General features: G+C 42.0%; 1 protein-coding gene across 9 annotated transcripts in view; it reads left to right on the top strand.

Annotated features, from left to right (window-relative positions):
* TLK2 (tousled like kinase 2) overlaps positions 1-13,854 on the top strand; it is a 45,614-nt gene that overhangs the window by 16,653 nt on the left and 15,107 nt on the right. For 7 of the 9 annotated variants that reach the window (XM_064473410.1, XM_064473414.1, XM_064473411.1 and 4 more), the window contains 8 exons: positions 163-206; positions 1,306-1,401; positions 4,128-4,295; positions 4,874-4,969; positions 7,921-8,013; positions 9,414-9,524; positions 10,914-11,050; positions 12,436-12,588. In XM_064473410.1, the coding sequence (XP_064329480.1) occupies positions 163-206; positions 1,306-1,401; positions 4,128-4,295; positions 4,874-4,969; positions 7,921-8,013; positions 9,414-9,524; positions 10,914-11,050; positions 12,436-12,588 (898 nt within the window). The remainder of the gene's footprint in view (positions 1-162; positions 207-1,305; positions 1,402-4,127; positions 4,296-4,873; positions 4,970-7,920; positions 8,014-9,413; positions 9,525-10,913; positions 11,051-12,435; positions 12,589-13,854) is intronic. The other 2 variants (XM_064473416.1, XM_064473417.1) reach the window with 2 other exon arrangements.

The raw sequence follows: 13,854 nt of genomic DNA, 5'->3' as shown, positions 1-13,854 counted from the left end.
GGGGCAGTCTTTTGTTGCGCAGAAGCTTTTGTTGTGATAGGTGTTGCACCTTTCTACAGGGAAAGGAGGGTCAAAATACAGGAGTAGTTTTTTAGAATGGCGTTGTGACTTCTGTTCTAAAAAATATCAACTCTTATTTTCATCCTTTATTTTCCTTTTTAGGAAAAGGCACTCCTAGAGGACATAAAATTAGTGATTATTTTGAGGTAAGCGTTTTTACGTTGTCTGAGAAATCTTGAACTCGCAATATGCAGAATCTGTAGGTGGAAGTCTGTAAAGTGACTTCTGTTGCTCCATCATTGGAGTCATTGATTGACGACATCAACTTGGTTTACTCAAATCTGATTAGGTAGAGGATATGAGATTTTTTGGAAGCTGTTTTTTAAATAAACATTTCTTTGAACAGTTGATAAAGCAGTTTTTTTAAAAGAGCAGCCATATAAGTATAGGTTCAAGGTTGATTTCCATTGGAACCTGTATCTCAGATGAGTGTGCAAACCTTTTTTGATACAGGCCCAGTGCTGCAAAGCCCTGCTGATTTGAGTAGGAAGTTGTTTACAGGGTTCCCTCTTTAGGAAAGCTTGCCATGGGAGGCTGGCGCCACATGGGAGATGGAGTCCCCTCCCCAAAACAGCGATGGACATTCTGAAAATCAATATTCTATTCTACTGCATAGTTTCTGAAGTTATTCTAGGTCTGCACAATCCAGAGCTCTAGATTTTCTCTTAAGTTTGTTCTTTATTTTACTGAGTAACTTGGAGTCAGAAATTAAGTGCTTGTTAGCGCTTACTCCACTCCTGGCTAACGTTTTTTAGAAGTGTGGTACACTGTGCGGTGCAGGAACATAGGAATTTCTGCACCAATTAGACCAGTTGCCCAGCTGCTTACGTATGCTGTCACTAACGGCGACTGCACGGGTGCTTCAGTGGCGGTGTGCAGTTCTTACGCTTCTGTGGCGCACAGTTAGACACGTCTCCTCACAGGGAATGGGCTTCCTAATTCTATCTATACAGTAAATAATTGATCTATATCCAAGTGTGCAGGCTTATATTTTTCTGCATTAAGAAAAATATACGCAGTGAAAATGTGAATGTTTGTCTGAAGTACTTACTTTTGCTGTTATTTTTGAAAACAGTGTATGAAATTTTAAGGTTTTCCTCTCAGCTTATATTCTGTTTGCTTAAATGTGTCCCTAGAGCCTATAAGGCTTCATTTTTAAGATTGTGTTTCTTCTGTCTGTTAGACTTGCTTAATTATAGTATCTCTGTGCATTTATTGATGAATCAAATCTGTTATTTTGGCCAGTTTGCTGGGGGAAGTGGCCCAGGAACCAGTCCTGGTAGAAGTGTGCCGCCTGTCGCCAGATCATCACCGCAGCATTCCTTATCCAACCCCTTGCCGGTAAGTGTTCTCCCTGGCGGCAGAGCTGGTGGCGTGGCATTGATTAGGTTGGTGGTCGTGCTTCAGACAGGTAATAAGAGGTTCTGAACAGGAAAGAAGGGTCTCTTGGTGAGTGATTTGGCTTATTCTCTATTCTCTTTTTTAAAAAAAAAAAATCTGAAACTGAGCTCTGGCAGCGAAGCCAGATGTCTAGGACTCTGTGACAGTGGCTAGTGCAGTTGTAACTGCTATGAATATCTGAACTTAAAGCGTGCAAGGTGAATGTTTTTAGCATGCTGTGTGGTTATAGATGGATCACTGTCCTTAATAAAAGGTGGAACTGCCATATTAGTTATCTTGTATTCCATTGTAGCTCATTGAGCTCTCCATTGAGTTGGGAGGATGCGTTATGTTTGTATAGCACGAGTACAATGACATTCCGATCTCGATTGGATCCTTTGAGTATACTGAAGGATGTGCATACCATCATGATATTGGGAAGGTCTTTTACTTCTCTTTATGTCCATGTGACTTGTAAGGAGCATTAGCAAATGCTTGCAAAGAAATGTGTATACATGCACATCTGCTGCTATTTTTTGTTACATAATTCTGTTTTGCAGTCACAGTGTTTCTGCAAGATCTGAATGTAAGGAAATAACCAGTATTTTTAAGCCATTTTAGCACAGAGCAGCTAAAGAAATATCTTTCAACTAGCAAAGCAGTATTCAGAGGCTCTGGTGTCTGATCTCTAGTCTTGAGCATTGCCTGGACCCCTGCATAAAAATTGTCAGCATTTGTTGAGTGTCACAAAAGTACGGAGCATTGTGGGAAAGGTTAGTATTCCAAAAACCAAATGCAAAGTCTTTACTGGTTACGTTATTCTGCAGAGACCTTTGCACAGTTTACGAACGTGTGCTGAACTAAATCCCAACATGAACGCTCTGCTCAGAATTCAGTATATGTTGCTAGATTTCAGAAGCTTTATAACGCTGCTTTAAGGAAGAGCTTCAGGTATGCTTCTAGCTATTTTTTATGTTTATACAAATTAAAATATATCAGTTAATTGAATGGCCCTTCCTCCTGTCTTACACTAATTCACTAATACACCTCTTCAAAGTGAAGTTAATGAAATACCATCTCTGAATGTTGCTGATGTGATGTATTGGGGACAGTTCTTTATTCCAGCAGATGATACCCTACAGGTATTTATAATGGGACAAGTTGATCCTCCCTTTGGTTTTTCTTCTACACTTGTATGTATTGAATAAGTAAAAGTTTGAACAGAGTATTCATCCTGTGGTGAAGACTGATATTACAGTCGGTTTCAGCTAGGCCAGTTTGTGTCTCTCCTTACGCAGGTGCTCTTTGTGCTTCTTATCTTCTGTTCCTTACTCTTGCAGCTAAACCTGTAATGTTTGCTTATTCGTAACAAACGACTGTGTGCATTTTGCAAGATCTGTCCTCTTCTTACATACTGAGTATCAATGGTTTGAGCTAAGCCCAAAAAATGGGGGGATGAGTGAAAATTGGAGAAGATGGAGTATCTCACCATTACGGATGTCAGTGTGGTCTAGGAAGAGAGCAGAGCATTAAAATGTCTTTCACAATGAGACAAACCTCTGAGTTAATCTATATTGTACTGGAAATTTTCTGGAATCAGAAATTGTGGCGGAATTGTAATGGCTTCAGGATGTTGCTTCTTGTCTTCAAATCTCTTGACTGCTTTGAATTGCCTTGCTTCTCCTTTGATCAGAAGAATGATCTGCAGGTCTTCAGACTCTTGCAAGGTTGCTCCCATGTACAAGTATTCTTTTGGGGCAGAAAGCAGACTCTTGGTATTTGTAATGTTAGCCAGAAAATATGCTTCAGGTAGCAGTTTAGGTTTTGAAGAAAAACCGAAGGCTGACCTGAGTGTTTACTTTCTGTGTGGTACACGCTTGGCCCGGAGTTACAGCTTGGAAGGACTTTAGATGATTCTTACCCAGACTGCCAAGTTTTAGCACTGATGGGCTGGCTTTTAAAGTGAGGGTAATGAGATGCTGAGTGCTGTAATCAATGTGGCTCAGATGATTATTCTTATTGAACCCAATTCCTGTATCGCAGCTGGAAAATGAGTCTACTGCAAGAGAAAGGAGCTGGCCTTTAAGAGATGCAATGTGTCTCTTAAAGATTTTGGAAACACATTAGTACTTTGTTTATCTTGCAGGAGATTGGTCCCAACTATAATGACAGAAATGAGGTTACTGTGAAGTCTGGGTCCTAGGCATGCTTAGGTTGCTGACATTTAGCAGTTCTGACTCAGTTTAATTCTCCAGAATAACAAATGTATCATGACATTGGCCTATTAAAATGAGTCCTTAAAAAAAAAAAAACCCAAAACATCAAGTAGTGCATTTTGAGTGCATTGACCAAAGTCAAAATGCACTGAATTTTGCATCTACAACCCATTTTGCCCCACTGGCTCTGAAACACATGTAATTGCAAAGGAAGGAAGTGTGTTAACTGACAAGAAATTCTATCCTGTGTGTTCATTTGCTACTTTTTTTTTCAATTGTTAACTTTACCTACTTTTTGGTGTCCGCCATTGGAACAATCACTCCAGGAGTCTTGTTTGAGTTATCAGATCCTCAACACGCTGCCTGCCCATTCCTGAGCTGCTGCTTCGCTGACAACAGTTTTGGCAGAGTCAGAGTATCGCTTTTTTTAAAAAAAAAAAGCTCATTGTATTTTTTTTGACTGTGTTACAGCGGCGAGTGGAGCAGCCGCTGTATGGGGTAGACGGCAGCACAGCAAAGGAACCGCAGGAGGAACACTCTGCTCTGCCAACGCTGATGTCGGTGATGCTGGCGAAGCAGCGGCTAGAGAATGAGCAGCTGGCACAGAGGGGAGGTGGCCTCTGTTTTACTTTTGTCTCGGTGAGCAGCTCTGAAAAGATTTGAATCCCAAGGGGTGTTTCTAGTTAAGGGATGGGGAATTTGAACCTTTTCTGCTCAAAGGCAGTGGTTCAAGTGCAGCCTGGTTTATTGATGACCAAGTCTACCACCTTCTGGTAAGTTCATCTTCCTTGCGAAGAGTTCTAGGTCCCAGGCTTTGCTTGTTTAATAAAATGTCGTGAGTTTTAAGTTAATGACACAATCTTATGTAGATCAAAATAATAGCATCTGAGAGGCTAGTCTGATAGATGCAAAAAAGCAAAAGAATGAAGTATAGTCTTGCTCTGAGACGTGTTTGTTTTGGCCTCGCTTAATCTCAGCTGACATTAATTATGTTAGGCTTTTAAAAGCTTTGTCTTTTAGCAGGTTGGGCCAGGCTTCCTGAACAAAACTGACTCTCTTGTTTTAATTAAATAACTCTTTAGAGCATTCTTCACCCTTAACATGCAAGTGTGGTACCCAGGCCAGGCTGCACCTCCCATGTAAAGATAAGTGTATCTGCATGGGTGCTAGCGATCGTGCTGAGGAGCATATAACAATACACTAACTTTCTTTTGCAGGCCCAGCAAGGCAGCCCATCTTCTACCGGATCAGGGAACACTGAGCATTCCTGCACTTCCCAAAAACAGATTTCCATCCAGCACAAACAGTCACAGGTATAGCTCACTAGATGATACATCTCTTGGGTATGAGATTGAAACTTGATGCAGCTTGTCTTCCACACCAAGAGGATGCCACTTGTAGCAGACATAATGTTTCCAGTGAAAAGAGCCAGTAGTCCCAACTCAGTTTGTAACTGCTGATTGAAGTGAATCACCCTGAGCTTTGTTCCTTATCCTGTAAAGGATGCTTTTCAGTTGCTGCTACTGGAGTTTGCCTAATCTGTTACCGAGGCTTTTCTGTGTCAATGCTGAGGGCAGTTCTCCGGCTGTGTGCAAATGTGGTCAGGGGAGGAACACCTTAGCTCTGTCTGTTTCAGTTCTGTTGTATCCTGAATGTTGTTTCTCTCTTTGTAAGTGAAGATGTGAAGGAAACCTGAGTGATAGTTATGAATGCCTCTATTCAGGCGCTGGCTCGTGGGTGTGTCCACACTGCTTACAGTACAAATATCCACAGTCTAGCTGGAAGTTCTTTGGCCTCTGCGGGGTACACCTATGGCATAGTTTGTCCTGTCAAGGTGGAATGTGATGTGTTCCTGACGGTGCTCCTCAGCAACTTCACTGACCTGGACTCAAGAAGAGGAGTAGCTCTTTGGACTGTGCTGCTGTCTTTTTGGTGCCTTTTAAATTGTTACAGTTCTTCTTGTGGCTTTGTGGCAAGATTTACTTTTAGCTGTGTCATCTTCCTCTGTTGCTTATAAGGATGTTCAGCTTTATCTGCAAGGCACCTTGCTTATTATACTCCAAGCCTGATTTTAATCTTCTTTTGATTTTCATCTCTGATTTCTCGGTGACTGACCCTTCCCTTGAGTGATTTTTAAACAGTCAGTTTTATGTCAATCATTTTTGCACATCAGTTTTGTGTCAGAGATGATTTTATTGCTGGGGGAAGTTCGTTCTCCATTTCCCCAGCAGGTGGTACAAGTTCTTTGTGCATGAAGAACGGCAGTTCTGCCTCTGGGAATACTTAGGTAGCTTAAGTCTCTGAGCTCTGTTGTGTCACTAGGGTCACATTTGTTGTCTGTATTGTCAAAATGCTGGTCTGTGAAGATCTCTGTTTCTTACTAGTACACAGAATTCATGTGTGAAAATGATGCCATAACTCGAGAACCTGCCAGAGATAACTTCCAGGTTTCAGTCTTTGCTGTCCCAACACCAATGCTTAAAATAGTGGTCCCTCCTGGAGCAAGCAAGACGTTTTTATCCTCTCCTGTGCTTAGCATGCCCACAGGGTTCCGTCTTCCTTGGAAAGGGTGACGTGTTATCTGAGCGTGCTTTCTGCCCATGCTCAGCTTCATGGTATTCTCCAGAGGTCTAGATGAAGCATACACTTAAGGCAAAGAATCCAGGAAGACGCTTGACTGCATGATGAGGACACGTATGCATTCTTGGTTTTCCTTCCAAACCTGTTTGGAGTTGATAGGGTTAAAAAAAATAAACCCTCTTCAGTGACTTCCAGTTTGAACCACTTCTGGCAATGACAGAAGCATGATTTTTGTAGCATTTTCAGGCAGTGCTAGGGCCCTCCAAGTGCTCTGAGGCAAGGTGAGTTGTGATGAAGTCACATGTAAGAGCATGCATCCTGAAGCATGACTTCATCTGACACAGTGCAAGCATGTCTGTGCGTTTGGCAAAATGACATAACAGTCACTGACTAAAGAAACTCGCTGCTTGGCTGAGTGGATGCAGCCTAGGTTTTCAACAGACAGCCTTCTCGTTGCCTTCAGTAGCAAAAGCTTTTGTCGCATGTGCTTCCTGCACGCTGTCAGGAAGTATAAACCATGTTAAGGCAGAAGTGGGGTGACCTGCCCAGGCCTCCTCTCTGTCTTTTGGGATTTAGGCTCATCTTGCTTCATGCACAGTGCTGGCAGGTGGTCTTTTTGATCTTTCCCATACTGGGCATATGTAGACAAGCGACAGTCTGCCAAGTTTGTCTCTCACTTCATGGTGTTAGCTTCCAGGCAAGCCTGAAATTTGGAGAACAGTTATATAACAACTCCACAGGTAAGTCTCTGCTAACTCTTCTCAGAACCAGGATAGCTGCTTGCTAGCCATAAACGTGAAATCCGTGTATGCAGTCAGGGAGCAAGATTCCCTTACGTGGACTTGGGTTTTTTAAAGATGTTGTGTTCATGTACATACTGACTTCTTCACTTTTCTTCCCCCTCCATTAGAGTACTGTGTTTGAAATATGCGATGTTTTCTAGCAATAAGAATATGTCTTTGGTCTTCTGTTCCTGGGTGTAACTCTCAGTTCACTGGTGGAGGTATTTGAGATGTGCTGCACCCCATAAAACTTTCCAGATAGGTTTCACTCAAGAACTGGAAAGCACCTGTCCGTAGTGGGCACTAACACTTCTGTTTGTCAGAAATAAAGACTTGTGCCTAATATTCCTGCCGTCAGTATGTTATAGTATTTTAAAATTAAGACCTGTGTTTTCTGTCTATACCAACTTAGAACCCACAGGTATTGTCTTCTGTCTAGCAGGTCGTTGTCTGCCCATAAAATATCTCATAATTTGATATTCCAGCTGATGGGTTGGGATTTGGTGGATATATTTTTTTTTCTTGAGCCTTTTTCCCTTACAAGCTATATTGCACTGCAGGAAAGGACAGTGAGTGTCAGAGACCACCAAGGAGTGGGCAAAACTCAACTATAAAAACAAAATTTGCAGGACATGGAGGATATTGTAGCTTGTTATGTATTATCAGTTTGCATTCTTCAGAGCAGCTTTGTGCTAGCTGACTGAACCTCCTATGCCGGAGGAGCCCACCATGTAATATGAAAATGCAGAATGGAGAAACCTCTTTCCCAGACCACTAGGATGTAGCGGTTCCTTCTTGCCCTGACTGTTCAGATTAGAGAAGGTTACATAGTGATGTTAAGTGCTGACTATCTGAAACATCTGTTTTTCTTATATGTGGTTTATGGTGATTTTTCCCTACAGTCTGACCTCACAATGGAAAAAATATCTGCACTAGAAAACAGTAAGAACTCTGACTTGGAGAAGAAGGAGGGGAGGATAGATGACTTATTAAGAGTAAGTATTTAAAGTGGGACAACTCTTCTAAAAGTTGCTATTTAAAGACACCTAGAATGCATGTGCCAGCTAGGCTGCAGAGCAGGGTCTTGTGTACCATTTGTAGAACCAGCACTCGCAAGGTAAAACAAATCCAGTCATCCCTTACGTGCAAGGTAATTGTCTGACTTGTACTTTGTTTGGGCCTGCCTGAATCCCCAAGCAGCATAGCAGTGACTGTGGCTGTAGTGCAGTTACTGTCGGTAAGCACTAGCTCAGGTGTTTGTGCCCTCAGCATTGTTCGCCTTTCTCTGGTCAGTTGCACGCTTTTTGTGTATTTTGCGAGCTAACCTAACATGTTTCTTTTCAGAATTATTCCCCTCTTCTAAGGAACCGACTGCTTTTTGTTCAGTAGCCTCTCAGTAGGCTGTGAAGTTGTATTCTGAAATGCTCACTCATCAGGGTCAGTAACATGTATAGAGATGATGACGCCTTTTGGTCAAATGAAAATACTAAAGCTTATCTTTTACTGAAGAACACTATGGGTTAAGACAAATAGCTTTAAATCAAGGATCTTGGCTTCATGGAGGAGTTTTAATTGATTTAGCTTTCGTCAGCTGGAGAGGCATCTCTTGTGAAATGTTGAAAAGGATTAGAAAACACATTAAAGGGAGAAGAGGGAAGGCTCTCTGTGTGTGTCTGGCCTCAGCACCTAAAACAGCGAAGACAAGCTGGTAGAGACATACACAGAGGCACATGTGGGTTTGTGGAAAATAATCCATGAAGCAGGAAATAGGTTTATTTTTTTTAACCATCACTGTTTCATCAGAAGGCAGACTATTGGCTGGGAGGGGATCGTTACATTTAACTTTTTATCAGTGTAAATGGTTGCACATAAAATCCTGCTGTACTCTGTGGTGGTGTTAAAAACAACAGCTGTTACTGGGAGCAGTGTGTATAGCAGTGTGTAACTTGAACAAGAATTTAACTGAAAGTGCAAAGGGAGTTACCCCATCCTTTTCCTCTGCCAGTATTGTGGCTAAAGAGTGAGGATAGTCCAGGGATGACTAAGCTATTTTGAGACTTGGTAGCTGTGGCAAGGTCTTAAATATTTAAAAAAATAAAAATAAAAAAAATTCCTTGTGCTTGTGTTCAGCCTCTTTATGCCTTAGTCCCTTATCTGTAAACCAGGATGATAGCACTTCCCTGTTCTAGAGGGGTATTCAGATTTGAGTGGGTTAAAAAAAGAAGAGCTTGGCTTGGATGTTTTGTTAAGAGGAACCTAGTTTTTTTTCTTATCCTGCTGGTTTGCTTACTTTAATCTGATGCCTAGAGCTAGCTGGAGAAACTTCTTCCTAGGTGATGCTTAGTTTGGCTCCTTGGTTTGAAGTCGAATGCTTTTCTTCTCTGTTCACTTTTAGGCCAACTGCGATTTGAGACGGCAGATAGATGAACAGCAAAAGATGCTGGAGAAGTACAAGGAGCGGTTGAATAGATGTGTAACGATGAGCAAGAAGCTTCTTATAGAAAAGGTGAGCAGGGGACTTTCCACATCTCTGCAAGTCACAGTTTGCATCCTTGGGAACTTCTCAATCTTTTGAGCAGTGAAAACCTGTTCCTGCTGCTATAGTGATAAAAGACAACTGGAATTCTGTCTTGAAATCTTTCTCTGCAAATGGGAATGTAATCGTAAGACTGAAATAGTTCAGAATGTTTTGGTTTGGTTACTCTTCAGTTTCAAAGCGTGATCTCCCTTGCTTAAGTGAAATAGTCTGAGCTCTAAGTGCAGCAGGTATTACTTGATCTGGAAACTCATACACCTGAGAATCAACATTGTCCAGCTCTGGCAATACAAGAGCAGTATCAGATTGTGCAGTGAAATTGCTAGATATGCTCTGTGACATGGGCAAGTGATTTAGACCTTTCCTTCTTTCAAATGGCAAAGTTGGAGGTCGTTGCTTTTGTATAACACTCAAAACAACACACTAAAGACACTGGGGAAAGTGCCAGGCTGTTGTTTACCAGCGTCCAACCTGCTTCAGTGTTGAAAGATTTCCAGATTTCCTGTTGATTAAACAATGTGGGGGTTTGATTGCTCTTTCACCTGTTGGCCAATTACATCTATTGTTTGTGGGCACTGGATGGGCAGAACTACCAGGGTGCTGGCCAGTACGTGCAGTCTGTTTGAGGTGATTTTGTCGCAGAGCTGATTGTTCTTGGCCGAATGTGACACCCGTTTCTGGGAGGATTTGTAACTCTGGGCTAGGTGTTATGTAGACCTGGCGTTCAGATAGGTGGTGTATAGCTCCAGTGAGCAGCTCTGCTGGTTCACCTTTAATCCTAACTGACCAAAACTTTGCTGCTCTCATCTCAGGCCTTGGAAGTTTCCTCTCACTTACCGGAAACACTCTGTGACAGACACCACCAGCAGTATTTATGCATGTTGGTGACCTAACTGGGATTGTGTCAACTCTGGGAGTGGTGCAAGTCTAGGGCTGAGCTGGCAGATCACTGTATCTTAGTCTTAACAGTGATTCAAGGTGTATTTTCTTCATCTCCTGTTTGAGTGAATAAGGGCCTGATCAGAGCCACATCTGGAGTCTAGCTAAGCTACTGAAGCGAAGGAGTAGTTCTAATCCTACTGCTAGGCTGATTTCAACTGATGATAGAATGGGTGAGCTGCCCAAGCAGTAATGGGGAAGGGAAGGTGAGGCTGAAATATCAGGAGGCAGGCAAACAAATACCTGTTAGACCAGTGTGAAGCACCAGCAATGGTTTGGTCAATAATTTTCAGCTGGGTTTCAGATGAACAGTACTGAAACAATGAAAAGCTGTAAGAATTGGTAGTGATTTAAAACACAGCATAGCTCTTCGTTGATGATTTATGGCTTATATTTTAACGTGTGTTATTTTGTTTTCAGTCAAAACAGGAGAAGATGGCGTGCAGAGATAAGAGCATGCAGGATCGGTTGAGGCTAGGTCACTTCACTACGGTGCGGCATGGGGCGTCTTTCACCGAGCAGTGGACAGATGGCTATGCCTTCCAGAACCTCATCAAGTGAGGACAAACAGAGTTGCTTTAACTTCAGAGGCAGAGATGGAAAAACTAAGCAGTTGTGTGTGATGTCTTGCATGTCAAAATGTGAGAACGGTGGGGCTGCTGCATGAAAGGATCAGGTAGCCACTCGGCTACTGACAATGGGGAACGTTTTCGCATTGAGATGAGAAATAAGTTTCCATTTAAACCTCCAGAGACTTGAAACTGCAATCAGATCATCTGAGTTGGCCGCTGGGTTGGAAGGCGGTAGGCTGCCCTCTTGGGTATTCTCAGTGCACCTACCTGGCTGTGCAGTGCTTCGGGTGGAGAGGTGGACCTAATTCCCACGCCTATCTTGAGTCAATCAATTTGATTTGCAGAGTTGCAAATCCTTAGTCAAGGAAGGCTAATTAGCTCCTTTTCTTTTTAAAGTAGAAAGTAGAGAAGCTTAAAAGAGAAAATCCATACTATTTAACTTTTTTTGCCTCCTGGTAACAGTGATCAAAGGGACTGCAGAAACCTGGAAATGAAGATCAGAGACCCTTTTATGCAGGATGTTAATGGAAATATCCAGTAAATTCCCACCTGGCCTAGACCTTTAAGTAGGACTTGGCAAATTAATTGCATTAGAGCGGTTATGTGTGATCCTTTAAAATCATATCACTTCGCTGTAGTCTGATAGGGAGGTGCTGCTCTTGTTAGGCGCAGATTAAGGACTTCATAATTCTTCCTTGGTTTGTGCTGTAAGGCATGGAAGAAATACTTCTGGAATATTTACCTGCAGTCTTGGCTCTCTTAAAAAGTGAATTAAGTATGGAAATGCTCGAGTCGTTTAGACTTGAAATTTCAAGAGTGCTTTTATTACTGTAAAAGGTTTTGAGATAGTCTTTTTATCTTGGAGGAGAGACTGTTTTCTTAGTGAAATTAGGAATGGTATTGGTTATATTCCAGAGAACTAAGGATAGTTTAACTGTACCCTTGAAATATAAGGGTGCTTTCTCAGACAGTGCCAGACTTCAGGAATAGTTTTAACAGGAAAGTCTGAGACTTAGAACACAGTCTTCTAGGAAAAAGTGTGTGGAAAGTTAGTGACTTACCATGGATCCCTGGGTTTTCCGTGAGGTTAGCAACTCCTTGTTTTTGGATATCCTCTGCATGAATAAAACCTTTCACTTACTGAAAGGTTTCCGTGGGCCAGGAAAAGAATCCCCTTTTATGTAAAATACCTTTAAAAAATCTGAGTCATAATGTTTGGCACATCCTCCTTTTCTGTACAAAAATATTTTGTTACAAGTACAACTGATTTGAAATTCATTGCTCCAATCTGTTGAGAGCAGATGCTGAAGACAACCAAGTACATACCATTAGTTATCTGCTTCATGTTTTTTCTACTCTTTTATTTCCAGGCAACAGGAAAGGATAAATTCCCAGCGGGAAGAAATAGAAAGGCAACGAAAAATGTTAGCAAAACGGAAGCCACCTGCAATGGGACAGACCCCTCCAGCAAGCAACGAGCAGAAGCAGCGCAAGAACAAGACCAATGGAGCAGAAAACGAAACGTAGGTTACGTGGCCTTCTCGGTACATTGCAAAGCTGAATGCTTTGATTAGAGCACAAAATATCTACTGGGAAATGGAACCTTGCCCTTGCCTCTAGGCTTCACTCCGTGCACAAATGCATATTGTGGAATTAGCCTGGCATTCGGCAACATCTGGCTGCGGTTCTAAATAGCTCTCATTGGAGTAAAACAAGGACTCAGCAATAATCCAGACTTTGTATGAGCTGAGGTTTTTTGAATGCAGTAACTTTTTCAGTATTACTGTTGTGTCAAGTTTGAAAAGTGGTGTCTGTCTTAAGTGTTGCAACTTCAGAATTTTTTTTGGTATCGCTGTATGATACGTGGTGCTTTTTTTAAGGGAAAAAAAGTTGTGCACTTTTAGAAGCCTTTATTCCCATGTACTTTCTGGTGAGGCTTTTCAAACAATTAATTTGGTACACTGAAGAAAAAAGATGCTCTCTATAAAGCCAGTGCATTAAGCATTGAGCTGTCTCTCCAAAGCAGGCCTTTGCAGATAGTCAGGGAGTGGAAAGGTGGTTGAAGTGCTACTCATCTTACAGGAGATTCACTGCCACCACCTCATTTGAAGTTACTGATGCTCTAAGTGTCCTGATATTCTGAGAGAGGAAAGCTGTCTCTCACATGAAATTTAGAACATAAATTTTTGGGAAGTTTTTGTGAGTTGGAAGTACATTAACTCAGAGACTTTCTGCCACCTTCTACCAGTTTCCTTTACAGTCTTCGTTTTATTGCTGTTGGCTAATACCATAACTCTCAGTGACACTTTTCTTTTTGCGCTATTAAATCTGCTGGGCATGGCTTGACCTCAGAGGTCCTGGAGCCCTTTGAATTCTTGGTCTTGATCTTTTAAAAGTGCACATGAACCAAAAGCTCCCGCTGCCTCTTGCAGTCACAGCAGAGATGGCACAAGACTGGGTGAATTGTGGTGTTCAGGGAGCTCTGGGCAACCAGGGCGGTGCCCCCAGATAGGATGCTGGTGCCTGCTGATCACGTGTGTTGTATTGGAGGACACTGTGTGCTTTCTGCAAATAAGTAGCATGATGCATACATTTACGCCTTGTTCTGGCCAAGTGAGCTTAAAAACAACTAAATAAAGTTTTAAAGATGTCCTTTTGCATTGCAGCCTTTGAGTTTGGAGAATTAAACCGAATGTCTGGGTGGATATTTTGAAGTATTGCTGTTCCTTGTGGTAACCTTTGACTTCTAAGGACAGGATGAGGCTTTCCCCATTTCTGTAGGGATCCTT

This window comes from Phalacrocorax carbo, chromosome 25 (assembly GCF_963921805.1).
Source record: "Phalacrocorax carbo chromosome 25, bPhaCar2.1, whole genome shotgun sequence".
NCBI lineage: Eukaryota > Metazoa > Chordata > Aves > Suliformes > Phalacrocoracidae > Phalacrocorax > Phalacrocorax carbo.
This window is presented reverse-complemented; position numbering and strand designations above follow the sequence as displayed.